At 41.4% G+C, this 18,917-nt stretch overlaps 1 protein-coding gene across 1 annotated transcript in view; it reads right to left on the reverse strand.

Annotated features, from left to right (window-relative positions):
* Window positions 1-18,633, reverse strand: part of Tango6 (transport and golgi organization 6 homolog) — a 253,744-nt gene extending 235,111 nt beyond the window's left edge. Inside the window, exons 1-5 of the mRNA XM_004626015.2 lie at window positions 18,480-18,633; window positions 8,715-9,355; window positions 6,579-6,695; window positions 3,455-3,596; window positions 2,379-2,515 (exon numbers count right to left, since the gene is read on the reverse strand). Coding sequence (XP_004626072.1) covers window positions 2,379-2,515; window positions 3,455-3,596; window positions 6,579-6,695; window positions 8,715-9,355; window positions 18,480-18,576 — 1,134 coding nt within the window. The 5' untranslated portion in view covers window positions 18,577-18,633. The remainder of the gene's footprint in view (window positions 1-2,378; window positions 2,516-3,454; window positions 3,597-6,578; window positions 6,696-8,714; window positions 9,356-18,479) is intronic.
* Between the last annotated feature and the right edge of the window lie 284 nt (window positions 18,634-18,917).

The raw sequence follows: 18,917 nt of genomic DNA on the forward strand, positions 1-18,917 counted from the left end.
AACCAGCCTTCTGAACAGAAGATGCCTGAAGCCACTTCCAATCCATTCAGCTAATAGTGTCAATGGCTATTTTCCTCCTGGCCTCAGAAGGAATAAGAAAACACAGCCTGAAGGAGCCCTTGGGCCAACAAACCTCACAAAGAGAAGCTACAGCCTTGGTAACAGCTGAAATAAATTTGTCATCATTTCAAAGCATGTAGCAGGTAAAGCTGGTGAAGGTTTATCTCTAATAATGACTACAGGTTCAAAACAAAAGGGCTCAACATGGGGCCTCTGAAGCTCTACCTGGTGCACTTTGGAATGAATTTCAAGCCTCTGCATTAGAATCTGAATAAGGTTGTCTCTCTCCTCTGGGAGTGTCTCCTTAGAAAACCACATAAAAGTAAACTAACTGCTGATATTGTAAACGTATTCTAAAAAGTGTAATAAAATATTGAGAACTAAAAAAATAAAAAAAAAAAAAGAAAAAGAAAAAAGGAAAAGGACACACAGAAATAAAAACAATAAAAATAGGGCCAGGAAGATAGCTCTGCAATAGAGCAGATAAGCACCTGAGTGGTAAGCACAAGCACCACATGCTATGCTGGCCTGGAACCCCAGGCTCACTGTGCAGGCCACCTAAACAGGGCATGGTGGGCACACCTGTTATCCCAATGCTGGGGAGGCTGAGACAGGATCACTATGAGTCCAAGCTGTATAGTGAAATTATTTATCAAATAAATAAATAAATGATTTTTTAAAATTTTTAAACCAACAAAAATAACAAAAGAATGAAGTATCTGTGAAATGATTCTTTATGAAATGACACAGAAGTAATACAAAGTGTGATCAAAATATACGGTGAATGTTTAAATTTAAAAACCTTCATTACAATAGAAGACACACTGCCATTAATTTCCTTCAACTCTTCCTCATTTCAAACACACTTATCCCAAGCTCTAGGCTAGTTCCATAGAAGTTCTGGAAGTCTTCTTTCATAAGCGTCTTTATGAGGTGTGATCACAATATGGTAAATGTTCCTACCAGATGCCATCAAATGGAAAAGCATTACAAAAACATTACAGTGGGTCTTCATCCACCTTATTCAGTGGATCTGATATCATATGACTTCTGGCTCACCCCAAAGTCAAAATGACTGGGGCTGGTGAGATGGCTCAGTGGTCTAAAGCACCTACTTAGAACAAACTTAGCAAAGCACAGGGACCGCGCGCGGTTCAATCCCCCAGCACCACATGCCAGTCAGCCCCGCCCCCTGGTGGGCTGAACTGGCCACACACACACACACACACACACACACACACAAAATAATTTTTAAAAAAAATCAAAATGACTATGAAAGGTAAACATTTTAATTGATTCAGGACATTGAGACAGCCACGAGAGCACAGCTAAAGCCATGAAAGAGGAGTGCCAGGACTGCTTCGGAAGGTGACAAGCAATGGGAAGTGTGTTAGAAACAAGGGGATAGTCTAAGGGGATTAATGATATTGTATCTCTTATTGTAATGAATTTTTTAAAACATTCACTGTATTTTTCAGTTACATCTCATATTATTAAGTGGAGAAAGCAAAATAAAAAGCAATGCACCCAGCAAGTTATCACTTGCATAAAAATTAGAATTACAAACATACATATGCCCACATGTAACTCTATACAACCCATACATATGACTATTTCTGAAAAATAAAATTGATGGCACTGACTACCTCTACTACCTCTACTACCTCTAAGGAAGTGTCTCTGGCAGGCAGAATTTTCAGTTTAATCTTTTGTGCTTTTCAAATTGAGAACGCAATGAAACTTTATAGTTTTATACAGTAGCTCTGGAGCAAGTTGGTGTAGTCATTTAAGAATGTCAAGGCACTCTTCCTTTTCTTAGAATGCTGAAACCCAGGGCCTCATACATGTTAGGTAAGCGCTCTCCCACTGAGTTCCAGGCCTAACCCTGGGAGGCATTTTTTTTTTTTTTCCAGAACCAGGGATTGAACTCAGGCTCTTGTGCTTGCCAGGGAAGCGCTTATTCCACTGAGCCATCTCCCCGGGCCCCGCGAGGCATTTTTAAACCTAATAGTTACGTTTCTCTCTTCTACAGGTTTTTATTCTCTTAGAAAGAAAGCCTCTCCAGGAGGATTGCCGTGAGTTCAAGGCCAGCCTGAGCTACAAAGTGAGTTCAAGGCAGCTTGAACTTCATAGTGTAACCCTGCCACAAAACAAAAAAAAGAAGGAAAGAAAGAAAGAAAGCCAGCCAGCCAGCCAGCCTCTCACTCAACAATAAACATTACATTACTCTCACTTCAATTTTGGAGGAACATTTAAAGTCTTACTTCTCTAAATAAGCAGATAATCCTTGAATGGTCAAAAGAAATTAGATGACTTACCTGGGGGCAAATGTCCCTGTAGTAACTCTCTGGTGAAAGAGACTGCTGGGGACAAGAGGCCAAGATCTTCGCAATCAAGTCACACTTCTTCCAGTCAGCAGCCTTTGCCTCAGCATCACTCCCACCAGCTGCCCCTGCTGTCAAAATGGAAAGAGACATCAAACACCAAGGTAGTTCCCTATTAAAGTCTCCTGTGATAAATATGCCTTAGAAATATTTGTGTCATATGCAGAGAAACAAAAATAAGGACAACAGACTTCTTAACAGAAGTCAAACAATCGAGAAGACAATGTAGTAACATCTTTAAAGTACTAAAAGAAAAAATAGTAATTTTGTACAAATTGTTATACCCAGCAAAATGCCTTTCAAAAAAGCAAGGTAAATGCCAGGCACAGGTGGCACAGCCTGTTAATCCCAGCACTGTGGAAGGCTGAGACAGGAAGATCACAAGTTTAAGCCTAAAACCTGGGCAACTTAGTGACTTAGCTGGGCCCTATCACAAAACTTAGAAAAAATTTAAAAGGCTGGGAAACATACTTCAGTGTGATGGCTGTGTATTCTATCTCCAATACTGTCCAAAAAAAGGAAGACGAAGTGAAGACTTTTTCAGATAAACAGAAGCAAAAAGTCATTGCTAGTAGACCTAAAAAATGTCAAAAGAAGCAAGCACGGGTGGCTCACACCTATTACTCAGCAGTCTGGGAGGCTGAGGCAAGAAAATTGCAAGTTTGAGCTCAGCCTGGGAAATTTAGTAAGACTGTGTCAAAACAAAAAAATTAAAAATGAGCAGGGTATAGCTCAGCACAATTCCCAGTACCACAAAAGAAATTTTTTTAAAAAGTCAAAAAAATTTCAGACAGAAGAAAATTTTTATCTACACAAAATACTGAAAAACACTAGAAATGGCAAATATGAAGGGGTAAAAAGGAAAGGGGTAGGGAAGCACTCTACCACTGGGCTAAACCTCCATTCTCAGTCTGGTTTTAAAGGCAAATGCTGAGTGACTGAGCGACTCACCTCCGACTCTGACTCAAAGGGACATGGAAATCAAAGTCACAGAAAATGCAGTATCTTACCACCTGCTCCTTCCAAAATGCCCCGGACTACTGCCTGAACACCGTTGGACCTCATTAATCTTTCAGAAAGAAGCTGCCCACACAGACGGCGAAGCCAAGCTGGGGTCCGACAGCTAAGCTGTGTATTCACACCCGTGCAAGACTGATGAGGAAGAGGAAGTAGGAATGATCAACCTCAATGAAACAGATTCGACATGTAGACATTATTTTTTATAAAGTACTGAGTCATACCGGCAATTAACACTGTATTCTACACACTTCCAAAGAGCAAAATTTAGGGGACTGGGATGTATCTCAGTGACAGAGAATGTACTTAGTCCTAGAAAAAAATAAAAAAAGAAAAACTAACTCTTAACAAAACCTTTGGCACTACTTTTTTTTTTCTTAATCATTGTTTTAAAAAACTAAAAACAAGGGCCGGGGAGATGGCTCAGTGGAATAAGTGCTTCCTTGGCAAGCGCAAGGCTGTGAGTTCAATCCCCGGTTCCACCAAAAAAATAAAAAAATAAAAATAAAAAACTAAAAACAGTGAAATATCAATAAAATACAAACCCAAAGAGAAAAACATATTATGAATATAATGTACTGGAGAAGACAAAATTAATGAGCTTAATCTTACAATCAGCCCTTCCAATCAAATCTAGCTTCCAGAAAGATTTTTATGACCATTATTTCCTACTACAAGAGCACTTCACCACTGTGAGGGTCAAGTTTGGATAGTCTGATTCCTAAAACACTTCAGTTTCAAGAAAGAGTTGGTTTTCTTCTAGGACTCCTTTTTCAGAGATCTGTGGAGTCACCACAAAGCAGATTTAGCACTTTCATTCTGTCCTACAATGTTAATTTGGGGAGCTTCAGGTGTAGCTAGTGCTAGAATACTTGCCTACAACATTAAGTTTTTTGCTACAGCATTGTTGTCAACACTGTACTTTACTATATAAGCATCAAAATTAGCCACTGAAATATTTAATCCTTTCCTCAAATTCATTTGGAACCAGAAGAGACACAGAATATCAAAAACAATCCTGGAAACAAAGGAAAGCTAGGAGGTATCACAATCCCTGACCAGAAGTTATACTATAAAGCTACTGTTGGGCTGGGGTGATAGCTCTGTAGAACAAGCACTTGCCTGGCAAACACAGGGTCCTGAGTTCAAGCCCCAGTACCGCAAATAAATAAATAAATAAAAATAAAGCTACTGTGATAAAATCAGCATGGTACTGGCATAGAGACAGGCCTGAGGATCAATGGAACAGATTAGAAGATGCAGACACAACTCCAAACACACTCGGCCACCTTATCTTTGATAAAAGGGCCAAACATGCTCACTGGAAGGAAGATAGCCTCTTTAGTAAATAATGCTGGAAAAACTGGCTTTCCACATGCCAAAGACTAAAACTAGCCCCATGCCCAACACCATACACAAAGCTACAAGTCAAAATGGATCAAAGATTTAAATATTAAAACAGAAACACTAATCTTCTGGAAGAAAATCTAAGTAGAAATCTTAAAGACATAGGAGTAGGTAGAGTTTATGAACAAAAACCAAACTGCACAGGAAATACTTCAAACAACAACTGGGATCTCATCTTTTTTAAAAGTTTCTGTACTTCAAAGCAAATCTCCAACGGAGTAAAAAGAAAACCCACAAGCTGGGAAAAAGTTATAGCAGACTGTCCCTCTAACAAAGGCCTTCTACCTAGAACATATAAAGAATTTTAAAAAATCAGGCTCCCCAAATTCAAAGACCCAGTCCAAAACTGGGCATCTGAGATAAATATACACTTCTCAGAGGAAAAATATAAATGGCAAATAAATATTGGAAAAATGGCACTACAACATTTGGCCTGGTGAGATGGCTCAGTGGTCTAAGGCACCTACTTAGAACAAGCTAAGCTAACCAAAGCACAGGGACTGCGGTTCAATCCCCCAGCACCACATGCCAGCCAGCCCTGCCCCCTGGTGGGCTGAACTGGCCACACACACACACACACACACACACATAAATAAATAAAAATTTTTAAAAAAAAAGAAACACTTTTAAAAAAAGGGACTCACAAAGCACTACTATTAGCCCCCATTTTATGGCTAAGAAAGTGAGGAATAGAAAGATCTACAAACTGATACACCTGCATTTTGGGGTTGAATTCTGCTGTAGCTAACCTCAGTACGCATGCTTTTTGTTTTTAAGATGCATTGTGTTTAATCTGACAAGCTGGGGATTCCCTCATATAATAATGGAGTACGAGGCCAGAAAGGTCTGAAGGAAGCTCCAAGAACATTCTAGGGATGAATTTTTACATATCTAGGTTCATAACAAATTTTAGGTACTAAAAGCAAATAGACAATTCTATCTGCATCATTAAAGAAAATACTTTCTGATAAATAATGACTTTTAAAGAAAAACAGGATCCATTTAATGCCAGTAGTATACTAGTATGTTTTTTAAACAAAGGAACTAAGAATAGAAACAATAGCTCTAATTTTAATTTCTTGACTTCAAATACTCCCGTCAAAGATAAGTCATCCAAATACTTCCGCCAAAAGGATACACTGTCAAACAGCCAAGTTTTAGTTTAAAAAAAGACCCAGTCTTAGAATAAATAAAATGAACTTTACAGAAAACTGCTACTAGCCTTTCTAAAAGGTTATAATATTACTGGGAAAGTGATCACAATTCTATGAAAGAAAAGGTCTTTTAAATTATTTTGAGGGGGCTGGGGAGATGGCTCAGTGGAATGAGCACTTCCCTGGCAAGCGCAAGGGCCTGAGTTCAGTTCCTGGTTCTGCTAAAAAGAATAAATAAATAAATAAAAAATAAATTATCCTGAGGGTCGGGCTGGGGAGGTGACTCAGTGGAATACGCACTTCCCTGGCAAGCGCAAGGGCCTGAGTTCAATCTCCAGTTCCACCAAAAAATAAAAAATAAATAATAAATAAATTATCCTGAGGGTCAAAGTCACTTAGTTTTATGAACACCATTGAATAATCTAAAGGATGAAGTAAAGCTCAACTAGCTCATTCATTAAGTAGGAACTAAAGCCATTTAGTTTTCCAGGAGAAGACAACACACCACACACTATCAGTTAATGATTCACCCATAAGAGCCCCTGGGCCCAAATACCTGGGGAGGTCCTCCTTGGAGGACAAGTAATTCCCGCACTGCTAAAGGCTGATACGCTTGATCCAAGATGTCTCTCAAGGCCCCCCTGCATAGGGTTTGTTCCTCTTCAGTTAAAACCTAAAGGAAATATGGACTTGACTTAGCAAGATATAAACCAGGCAGGGGATAGAAGGCTTCGAAGCAGAGAGAAAGGAAGAGGAGGGAGGCCTCCTCCCTTCATTTCTTTCCACATGGAAGAGGCTGTGCTAGGAAAACACTCCTCGCTCTCTCTCCTTCCTTCACTACACTTACTGGCAAGAGGTATAACTTATCTTACTGGTAACTTGAAATACATTCATCTGCCAGTTTTAGCATATATTGTTTCATTCGGTTTTCTTTTCTCGTGGGCTATTCTGCTGTCTCACTGAGGAGGGATATATGTATGTCTTGCCATTGGGCAGAAGGCATTCTGGAACTAATGAGTAGTGTGTCTAATTCTGGAACACAGATTTCTCTCTACCTATAAGTTATCTCCTCCAACTTCAAGGAAAAGAGGTGACCTTTAGGCTTTCCATCTCTCTTATTCTGTTAACTGGTCATTTTATTGATTCAGAACTTGGCCAGCAATTAGTGGTGCTGTTTTGGGCATCCCTGAGCAAGAACCATACTGGTCCACTTTAGTGATTAGTACTCACCCTGACCCAAACAGCCATGCTCCAGTCCATATCTATTTAGCACAGAAATTCAAGCACTATCCAGGACAGTAGCTCTTGGGTTTCATCCAGCTTCATAACGCACGAAGCCTCCCCTCTGCTAACTCCCTATCCTCCCTTCCTACTTGGTTCTGTGTTTCCCTTTTCTTTTTTTGTCCATTGCCTAAGACTCTGGAGTACTTCTTGGCCTCAGTAACGGTAATAAGACCTGTGATCCAGATTCCCTTAGCTCAGGGAAGTACAGGCTGTTCACACAGCTAGAACTGTTAATACCCTGAAGTAAAAAGCACAGTGCTCCACCTGGGGCACTAGGAGAACTCAGAATTTTGTGCTGCTGCTTGGATGACAGCAGCTTTTAGGTAAAGTCTTATGAACACATGCAGGAAAGAAAGCAAACACAAAAGGAATAAAGACAACACGAGGATACCATGGACAGGTAAAAGAAAAGTCAAGGCACAGTGAGATGTGGCTGTATGGCGAAGCATTGCCCTGCAAGTGAGCCACAGGGCCCCTCAATACATTTATATATTAATTTTGTGTGTGCTGGGGATGGAAACCCAGGCCCGTGTTCATGCTAGGCAAGCTCTCTAGCACTAAGCCTCAGGCCCAGCCTGAAACAGTTATACCTTAACAGCTATTTCTGGCTAGTTCCCAGGCTAATGCCAGTAGTCCTCATGGGACCACTGGTGGTCCTCCCATATGGGACACAGTGGTCCCTGTAACATCATGCTTATGAGTAATTATCCCCAAAAACGTTTGTGAATTACTTAAAGAAGTAGACTGTAGACTAAATCTTACAATGCTGCACTCTCTACAGCAACTTGTATGGTCCAGAATTTCAGCTAGCACTCAACTGCTTACTGACAGAGTAACAGAGCAAAAAAATTTTTTTCTTGACAGAGCAAAATAAACTTGCACCCTAACAGTGAATAAAAACAATGAACACTGATTGAATGATCCTCTGAACCAAGAGCTCTACATGTTCTTTCTCATTTGATTCTCCCAAGAAATTAATGAAGAAGGTATGAATGATTTAACCCTAATATTAGCAGGAGTTACTTCCTGATAAGCACTAGCAGGGAACTTCCGTAGGTACTTAAACAGTGACCTGCCAAGGTATTATATAATACCTGTATAATACCGGCAGGTATTATACATATCACATTCAGAAACAGAGGTTCAAAGAAATGGCCTCCAATGCTATTCCACCAAATGACAAGGGACAGATAAAATGGACTCTCCAGGTGTGCAAAGGAGCAGCATCCAACAAATGTGGCTTCCAACCCCACCAAAGAATTTCATTTACCCACTGAGATGCTTTGACATTGAACACAAATTCTAGATCTTTCACTGGGCCCATTTTCAAAGAACTAAGAGTTGTGTTTAGAATGGCCATACAAAACACACACACCATCTCTCATTCAATCTCTCAATGTATGTTTACCTCTTCTGAAAGTGTCGGGGGCTTTCTTTTGGTTGGGCAGAACCCCAGTTGGCACAGGCCTGCTGCAATATCCCCAAAGTGGCGGCAGAAAATTAAGCTGCCCAGAGATGCATGTCGAGCCACATCCAGGAGAACGCTGCAAGTAGTGTACAGTCTCCGGGCTGCATGGGGGGCAGCATCCAGGCTCACCACATCTTGAACAACAGCACCAAACTCAGTCCTGCATTTCAGAGGCACTCCAACACCAGCCATGAGGTAGGGACAGACACCGAAGGTGACTACAAATTGCAAAGTGGACTGGACGGTCTTCTGTTGTGCGATACTAAGTGTATCAGGGCTCAGGGCAGGAGCGACCTCTGGGGTCCTAGGGTTGGGTTTCCCTGGGTTGAAATTAGCTGCAAGGCAGATCATGGTCTCCTTCAAGCACAACAGCAACAACAAGGTTTGAGAAGTAAAACTCCAAGTGACGTCCACGGAGCTCTGTGGCCACCCTGCCTGATTAGCGATTTCATCTCGAAGGAGTTTCAGTTTCCTCCACTGAGGATCCCTCAGAATCTTGTCCTCCAAGGCGGAGAGGTTAGATTTCAAGGTAGTCAGTAAGACATCATGCTTTGTAATCTGTAATGAACTTGAACCTGATCCTTTTGGGAAAAAAAAAGATTATGTACAAGACAAACAAACTGTACATTTCTCTGTGTAGAACACCTTGCCCACTTCCATCAAAGGGAATAAAGGTAAAGGAGGAAGAGCAGGCAGAGCATGGGATTTTCAGAGACATTAAACTGTTTTTCTTAAACAATTCTGTATGATAATAGTGGAAATTTAACATTATTCATTTATCCAAACTCACACAATTATACTGTCCAGAGTGAACCAACTGTGACAAAAGTATTACCCTAATTTAAGATGTTAATAACAGAGGAAACTAGAGTTGAGGTGGAAAAGGAGCTATAGGAATGTTCTGTTTCTTAAATTTTCTATGTTACTTATTTTTTACATATATGTAAAGACACTGTAAAAAAATAAAACATATCAGGGCTGGGGAGATGGCTCAGTAGAATAAGCGCTTGCCTGGCAAGCACAAGGGCCTGAGTTCAATCCCTGGTTCTGCCAAAATAAATAAATAAAAATAAAACATAGGGGCCAGGGATATAGCTCAGTGACACAGCAAGCATAAGGTCGTGAGTTCTATTCCTAGTGTCAAAATTTATAAATAAATAAATAAAACATATTAGGCTGAGCATGGTAGTACATGCCTGTAATCCTAGTACTCACAAAGCTAAGACAGGAGAATCACCATGTGTTTGAGGTCAGCCTGGGCTACACAGTGAGACTCTGTCTCAAAAATAAATAAATAAATAAATGCATTACTAAATTTTTTTTTAAACAGGTTTAAATGGGGCTATGAATATAGCTCAATGGTATAGGGCTTCTGTATCATGTGCATGGCTCTGGGTTCAATCCCCAGCATCACAAAAATACTGATAACCCTTAACGAAACATTTGTAAACCAGAGAGAGCAATATATAAAAAAAAATTTCATTACTAAGTGATATCTACCCCAGGAAGGCTTAGTTGGCTTAACATTCAAAACTCAATCAATATGATCTACCCTATTAACAGTTTAAAGGAGAAAAGCTATGTGACATTTCAATAAATGCAGAAAAAGCATTTGGTAAAACTCAGCTCTCATTCCTGATAATAACTCCAACAAATTGAGAGCAGAAGGGAACTTCCTCAGCATCTATGAAACACTTACAGTAAATAATATATTTAATAGTGGAAAAAAAGAGCACACAAAAATAACCATTCTTTAGGCTGGGGATATAGCTCAGCAGCATAAGCACCTGCCTGGCAAGCACAAGGTCCTGAATTTGATTGCCAGTACTGGAAGGGGGGAAAAAAAAGAATACTGTCAAAAATAACCATTCTTCAACTTCAGTTCCATATAGTACTAGAAGTCTGCCATTGCAGACAGGTAAGCAGAATCAAAAGGCATTGAGAACAGTTGTGTACAAGAGCCCAAGAGTTAGTCTGAAGTCATTCCCACAGACCAAAAGCTGGACAGGAACAATGAGTGTAATAACCAAACCATAACAAGTATACAAATTCAAAGTAACAAAGAGGCAGCTTCCGTGGGTTACCTTTAGAGATTGTTCACTTATTATTCTGAAAACCAATCAATAGAGGGACACTGTCATCCTAACTGTATTAGAATACATCAGGTACATATGCAGAGACAAAAGCTCAAAGTTGTGTATTGTTTTGTTTTGTGACAGCACTGAGTCATATTCCCAGTTCTTAGTTAAAAAAAAAAAATCTTTTTGAGACAAGGTCTGGCTAAACCATTAAATTCTCCAGGCTGGGAAAATTGAACTTTTAATTTTCCTATCTCAGCCTTTCAGACAGCTGGGAATACACAAATACACCACATGCCTTGGTGATTTTTGTTTGTTTCTGTGGGGGGTGTTTTGTTTTTGTTTTCTGAGACAGGGTCTCACTATGTATTTCAGGCTGGCCTTGAATCCACAATATCTCCCAGGATGGCCTTGAACTTGCAGTATTCCTCCTCTGGCCTCAGCCTGTACCATTCCGAGCTGGCCTTTTTTTCTTAATTATATTTTTGAATGGCCTATAGTAAACAAACATCATTTCCTTACTAACGTTACCTTCAGACTATAACACAATATATTTTATATTGCCATTTTTGTCAAAAGGGAAAATGAGGGCTAGACATACTGTGTACAGCAGTAGGGTGCTTGCTTAGCATCAAGATGCCCAATGTTTCAACTTCATCACTGCAAGGCGATGGTGGCCCACACCTATAAGCCCTGCACACTGGAAGCCGAGCTAGGAGAAATACAAGTTCTGGACCACCTTGGGCTACACAGTGAGCTCAAGGCCTGGACTACATAGCGAGGCCTTGTGGACCTCACCAAATAAAAAAGAAAAGGAAAATTAATATTTCCTAGAATGTTAATAATCATAACTTCTAGCTAATGGGATTATAGTATTTTTCAATTTTCTTTTTTTAAAAATCTTTACTGAATACTAAATGCTTCTATTAAAAACAAAAAGTATTAAGATCCTTGAGAAATAGGTCTTGCTATTATATAGCTCAGCCAGGCCTCAAACTCACAGCAATCCTCCTGCCTCAGCCTCCTGAGTGCTGGGATTAGAGACATGCCACCACACTTGGCCAACATTTTTTTATTACTGGAAATAAACCCAGGACCTGTGCACGGTAGGCAAGATTTCTACCACTACATCCCCAGACCACACTTCTTTTAAAATAATGAGAAATTGAAACTATAATATGCAGCGATAATTTTAGTTATTAAGGAGGCTAAGGCAGGAGGATCACAAGTTTGAGGCTACCCTAGGCATCCTGGTATGACCCTGTCTCAAAACAAAAAACAAACAAACAAACAAACAAAAAAAGAACTAGAGATATGTAGCTCAGAGGAAAGGCACTGGGTTCAATCCCCACTGGGGGGGGGAGGTATGGCTAGGGATAAATAACTAAAAATCAAAAGAATAATAATTTTACAGTACTTTTCTAGAACTGTCCAGGGCAAATGCTCTGACCCACTACTTTTAACTTGATTCCTTCAGTTAATATGTATCAATAAAGGAAATGAGCACTCTCATAACTTGTGGCCCTTTATCATCACTAAGCAACTTCTACACAACTTCCAGTCACATTATGGGATCTCTGAACCAAGCCTGGGACACAAAGAAAGTGACTCAACATAAGCTCTTTATGATGTTTTTCCAAAAACCTCTTTATGAAGTAGTCTTTTCTGCCCTCTACTGGTGATGAAAATAAAATCTATGGTCCTTGAAAATAAATGGAGGCACTCCCTCAAAGCAGCAGTTCTCAAAGTGTGGGACAGGGACAGGAGGGCTGCCACATTCCTCTTGGGATTCTGCAAGCTCAAAACTATTTCATAACATGGCTCAGTGTCAGAGGGCTTCAATCAATCCCTAGCCTTGGAAAAACAAAAAAACTATTCCATAATAAACACAAAGACATATTTTGGCCTTTCTTACTCTTTCATGACTGTCCAGAGTATGAGAAAAAAAAAAAATTTTTTTTCAGAGTATGAAAAACGGATTGATGAGTACAGGTTCCAAGTTGTAACAAACCTTTTAGAAATTATATTACTGAGTTTTAGTATGGTACAAAAGAAAACTACACACCACTAGGTGACTGAAATCTCTCCCTTTCCCAACTACCTATCTACGTGTGTCTAGGTTTTCTTTACTTACTTCAATTGAAATGATCACACCAAGTGAATGGAGCAGACATAAAGGTCCAGCTGGGGCAGCCTGGCACTGTAGCTCAGTGAGAGGGGGCTTGCCTACCAGCTGTAAGGCCCCAAGTTTAATACCAGCACTGGAAAAAAAAAACAAAAAAACAACTTTCCAATTATCTTCTAATAAGCCAAACATCAGCCTGGAGAGAGAGCTCAGCGGTCTAAGTGTCTGTCTTGCAAGCGCAAGGACCTGGATTTAATACGTGGTACCACATGCCGTGCCAGCCCCGGAATCCTGGATGCGCCATGCCAGCCACCAAAACCAGGCATAGTGGCATGCGCCTGTGATCGCAGCACTGGGGAGGCTGAGACAGGAAGATCACTACGACTATAAGCTGCACAGCAAGACCATGTACTAAATAAATAAATAAATATTTTTAAAAACCAATAAGCCAACCATAAAAAAACTTGAATTCACGTAAAACCATGCTGTTCTTTTCACCAGTTTACTTTGTAGTTATTTTTATTTGAAAATGTCATTAAGTTGCCAGCTATCATGGTGCACACCTATAATCCCAGCTTCTCAGATTACAAATCTGATGCTAGCGTGGCCAACTTAATAAGACCCTGGCTCAAAATAAAAAATAAAGGGGCTGGGGAGATGGCTCAGTAGAGTAAGCGCTTGCCTGGCAAGCACAAGGGCCTGAGTTCAATCTCCGGTTCCAAAAATAAATAAATAAATAAATAAAATAAAGAACTAAAGATGTTTCAACATTCTCTGTGTTCAATCCTTACCCTTAAAAAAAAAAAAAATCCTTTCTACTAAACCATTCATTATAATGGGTCTATTATTTTTAAATAAAATATTTTAACCATTTCATTAACTTAAAATCAATTTCTAATGTAGTGACATAACCCATATAAGATCTCTTCGAAGACCATTTTTACACAAGATGCAAGGAATAAGGGTAGAGAATATGGGGGTGAGGGAAGGTAATAGGTGGGATGAATATGATCAAAATACGTTAAATGGAGAGGCCAGGGAGATAGCTCAGTGGAGTAAGTGCTTGTCTGGCAAGCGCAGGGTCCTGAGTTCAATCCCTGGTACCACACACACACAAAAAAAAGACAAAACAAAGTACGTTACATGGGTATATATAAAAATAATACTTTAATACAAAATATTTTGTAAAACCAACAGGTACTAATAATAATTTTATATAAATGTTTTTAAAAGTTCTTTGAAGCCCTCACCAATTTCTAAGAGTATAAGACTCCTGAAACTAGAACTATCTTAAAATAAAGCTTGCCAAGTTGCAGTCGCTTGCTACTTCCACAGTTCCTGCCACCACAGATTTAGCACAGAAGCAGGTGCCCAGTGATGGCACTGGCTGTAGTCAAATGGCTCCAGACACAAGTTAAAGAGGCTAAAGCTGTGGTCATAACAAGCACTGGAATTAATGGGATAAGGGCTCCTTGTGGGGAAAATGGGCTCACAGTGCTTTGGCTTTATGGCAGAATGAGGTAAAATAGTCCCAGCTATCCTATTCCTCTCTTTATTCACTTCATTATTTTTAAGTCATTTTTAAAAAATTAAGGCTGGACATGGTGGAGATTGCCTGCAATCCCAGCACGCAGGAGGCTGGGGCAGGAGGATCCACTGAGTTCCAGGCCAGCCTCGGCTCTATAGTGAGTTCAAGGTCAGCCTGAGTGGCACATAGAGACCCTATCTCAAAAAATTAAAAAGTTAAGCTACTTAATAGTCAATAAATTACTCTAAGTACTTTAAATGTATATTACTCCAATCATTACAAAACCCTGGGAGGAGGGTTATACTATGCTATTACTCTTCTCATTTTCAGCCAGGTGCAGAGGTTAAGCTCTTCTCCCCAAAGCACACAACCTATAAAATGGCAGAGTCTGGATTTAACCATAGCAGTCCAGCTCCAGACTCCAGCTCCTGACCTATGACATTCACACTCAAAATCTCACCATACAACCCCAAACTGTCCTTCTCACATTTTAGAAGTACCACTCTAAAATGTCTGTCCTAGGGCCGGGTAGATGGCTCAGTAGAATAAGCACTTGCCTAGCAAGCACAAGGGTCTGAGTTCAATCCCCAGTTCTGAAAAAAAAAAAAAAAAAAAGACTGAGTAAAATGTCTGTCCTTTGTGACAAAGTATCCTGATTCATGTGGCACCTTTTACTAACTTCAAAGTGCTGTGTGAGGTGGCAGCAAGTACATGCCCAACTATAATACTCTGGAGGCTGCAGGAGGAGGGTCACTGGAGCCAGAGGTACAGGCCAGTCTGGGCAGAACACTGAGACCCTCTCTTCAGAAAACAAGTAGCCAGCACGATGGTGCACACCTCAAATCTCAGCTACTCTGGAGGCTGAGGCAAGAATATAAAAAACTTGAGGCCGTCTGGGCAAGTTAGCAAGAGGCCAATCTCAACATAAGAAAAGATGGGGCGGGGCTGGTGAGATGGCTCAGTGGTCTAAAGCACCTACTTAGAACAAGCTGAGCAGGGGCCACGGTTCAATCCCCAGTACCACATGCCAGCCAACCCTGCCCCCTGGTGGGCTGAGCTGGCCACACACACACACACACACACACACACACACACATAAATAAAATTAAAAAAAAAAAAAAAAGAAAGAAAAGATGGGGCTGGGCATGTAGCGTATCCCTCCCTGGGTTCAAGCTCCAGTATCACTCACACACACACACACACACACACACACAGCACACAAAACAACAGCAACAAAGTGCAAAGCAAAATGGTATGCAAGAATAAGCATGATGCAACTTTGTTACATATTAGTGGGATTCTCGGTCCCTGCTCTAGCCTCCCAAGTAATTAAATGTTAATGACAGATCAGTGAATCTATTTATTTTTATTTTGTTTTGAGAGACCTCACTATATAGTTCAGACTGACCTCAAACTCACATCAGGGGCCGGGGAGAGGAGATGGCTCAGTAGAATAAATGCTTGCCTGGCAAGCGCAAGGGCCTGAGTTCAATCCCTGGTTCCACAAAAAAAGAAAAAAAAAAAAAAAAAAAAACCCTCACATCAGTCCTCCTGCCTCAGCCCTGCCAGTGCTGGGATTGCAGGCATGTGGCCCCACGCCCGGCTGAGTGTGTTCCCTGCACACACAAAGCCAAACCCCTCAGCAACACCTGCCCCCAGAAAGCAGGTACACCTAATATACAACAGACTATATATACAAAATGATTGGGGCCAGGGAGATGGCTCAGTAGAATAAACACTTCCCTGGCAAACACAAGGGCCTGAGTTCAATCCCTGGTTCCAAAAAAAAAAAAAAAAAAAAGGGATATAATTTTACCACACTTTATTTTTTTCAAATGGGAATTCTTGAATTGTGTATGTTAAAGGAGTATTGCATATAATTTTACTTTACATTCCTGGAGATTAAAGAAGGCTTTTGAGACAGGGTTTGGCTGAACTCACTATGTGGCACAGGCTGGTCTGGAATTTTCAGAGACTCTCCTGCCTCAGCATTGAGTGCTAGGATTACAGGTACCACTACACCCAACTCTAGAGAGGGTTTTAATTTTTATTTTATTTTTTATGTATTTAGTACAGGGTCTACAGGGTCTCACAACACAGATTGGACACATAGTGATCCTCTTGTTTTTAGCCTCCCAAGCGCTGGGATTACAGGTGTGCGCCATCACACCCAGTCTCAACTGCAGTCACAGCACACCCTGTCTCAAAACAAAAAATTAATATTTCCTAGAATGTTAATAATCATAACTTCTAGCTAATGTGATTATAGTAGGAGTGGGGCCAGCATGGCAGGTGGAGCAGGGAATCAAACCCCAGTCCCTGAGCTTTGCCTAAGCAGGCGCTTTAGTCTGCTGAGCTATCTGACCGGCACAAGAGGGTTTTTTATAAATGAAGTATAAATGCTTTGTAATCATCAATTACTTCCACTCTTTTGCTTATTTAATCTTTTTTTTTTTTTTTTTTTTAATTTTTATTTTTTTTAGTGTGTGTGGCCAGCTCAGCCCACCAGGGGGCGTGCTGGCTGGCATGTGGTGCTGGGGGATTGAACCGCGTTCCCTGTGCTTTGTTTAGCTTAGCTTGTTCAAAGTAGGTGCTTTAGACCACTGAGCCATCTCACCAGCCCTGCTTATTTAATCTTATTCTCAGTGATGCTGTAGGTAGTTGTATTGCTAAACAAGTACTATAGCCTTTGAAACTACTTCATAGTTCGGCTTTAAAAAAAAAAAGACAAGGTCTCATTACACAGCTCGGACTCAGTGATTCTCCAGTTTTCTGCCACCCCAGTGCTGGGATTATAGGCATGTGCCACCCCCACCCAGGGGCAGGGCTGGCACACCATGTGGTGCTGGGGGTCTAACCCCAGTCTCTGCGCTTGCCTAAGCCGGAGCTCACCGGCCCTCATAGTTTGACTTTTAATTAACTGAGTGAACATAGTATATTTACTATGCTGTGTGTGTGTGTGTGTGTGTGTGTGTGTGTGTGTGTGTGTGTGTGTGTGGACTGAATCTAACAGCTTCACACCGTACCTGAACCTTGATTCTTTCAACTATAAATATGAATTCCAAGCAGCACCAATCTCTTGGAAGGGCTGAGGGTTAAATGATACACATATAAAAAGGACAGCACAGGTACTGATATTTAGTAAGGACTATTATTTATTAACTTCACGTCCCATTTCTATCGTGTAATGTTTGCAGCTGCTGCAGTTCAGGGTTAAAACTTCTGCACCAAGATTTGCAACCCTATAGGGATACCACCTCGCGGCTTTTCATGTGTCTTTAATTTACTAATTCTATGAATACCTTCCCCCAAAACATACAGTCCAATTACAAGGAAGGCCCTATTTGTTATGTCCTTTCAAAGCTCCATAGAACACCCAAGGCTCTATACTGAATAATCTGCCTTAGTCCAAAAAAACTTGGGTTCTAGATCCGCGGACCACTCCTAATACGACTTCTTAGGCTCGGACAGGTTATTTAATCCCTTCAGCGAGCCACAGGGTTCTCGTTTATATAAGGAGAGTGCACGATCCATTTACATGCACCACAAAAGATTAAGGAGACTGGAAATCCCTAAATACTATCCCCGAACCAGCTCAAACGTCATTGCTCCCTATTTCTGGCTACCCAAGCGTCTCCATTAGCCCGAACGCCCTCAAGCGGTCGTGACGTCGCACTGCCGCTCACGGGCGCCCGCACCGCTCCGAAGCTGCTTCCGCAGTCCCTACCTCACGGCAGAGCGGAATGAGATAAAGGACCCACGGCTCAGGGCACAGGGCAAGAGATGTGGGCTGGTATTCATCGGGTTCCCTGCTCTCTTTGAGCCTCAGTTTCCTTCAGTTTGAAGTGAGGCTAGACCATGCCCAAATCGCCCAGCAGCGGGGCAGAGGGTCCCGGGAGGGTCTGGGACGCTCCCGGAAGACTGGGGCCCTGAGAGTCTGGGGTCCAGCCCCACGCCAAGGTGCGTCCTCTCACCTCCTGGGCTCAGCAGCAGCTTCAGCGCTTCCAGAATCTGGTCCAGACCGCACGTCTCAAGGGTCCCTCTACCCACGACTTGTCCCGGGGCAGCCATGACTGGTGTGGAACTTGCAGTTTTGAGACCTGCTCAGACGTCTAAGTGGACCAGCGTCTCCGCCATGTTGAGTGTGGCAGACGGAGCGCGCAGGGCTGGGGGCGGGGCGGGGCCTGCTCCGGGGGCGGGGCCTGCTCCGGGGGCGGGGCCTGCTCCGGGGGCGGGGCCTGCTCCGTCGGGAACGCCCCCACGTCATTTTGGGCGGGTTTCTGAGCCAAATGGAAGATAAACACAATTTCTGACATTCAGAAAAATTAACTGCTATAACAAAAGAAGATAGAAACAAATTGATCATAATATATATTTCAACATACTGGAAGATAAAATGAGAAGATGAAGTT

This window comes from Octodon degus, unplaced genomic scaffold (genome assembly GCF_000260255.1).
Source record: "Octodon degus isolate 3935 unplaced genomic scaffold, OctDeg1.0 scaffold00011, whole genome shotgun sequence".
Classification (NCBI taxonomy): Eukaryota; Metazoa; Chordata; class Mammalia; order Rodentia; family Octodontidae; genus Octodon; species Octodon degus.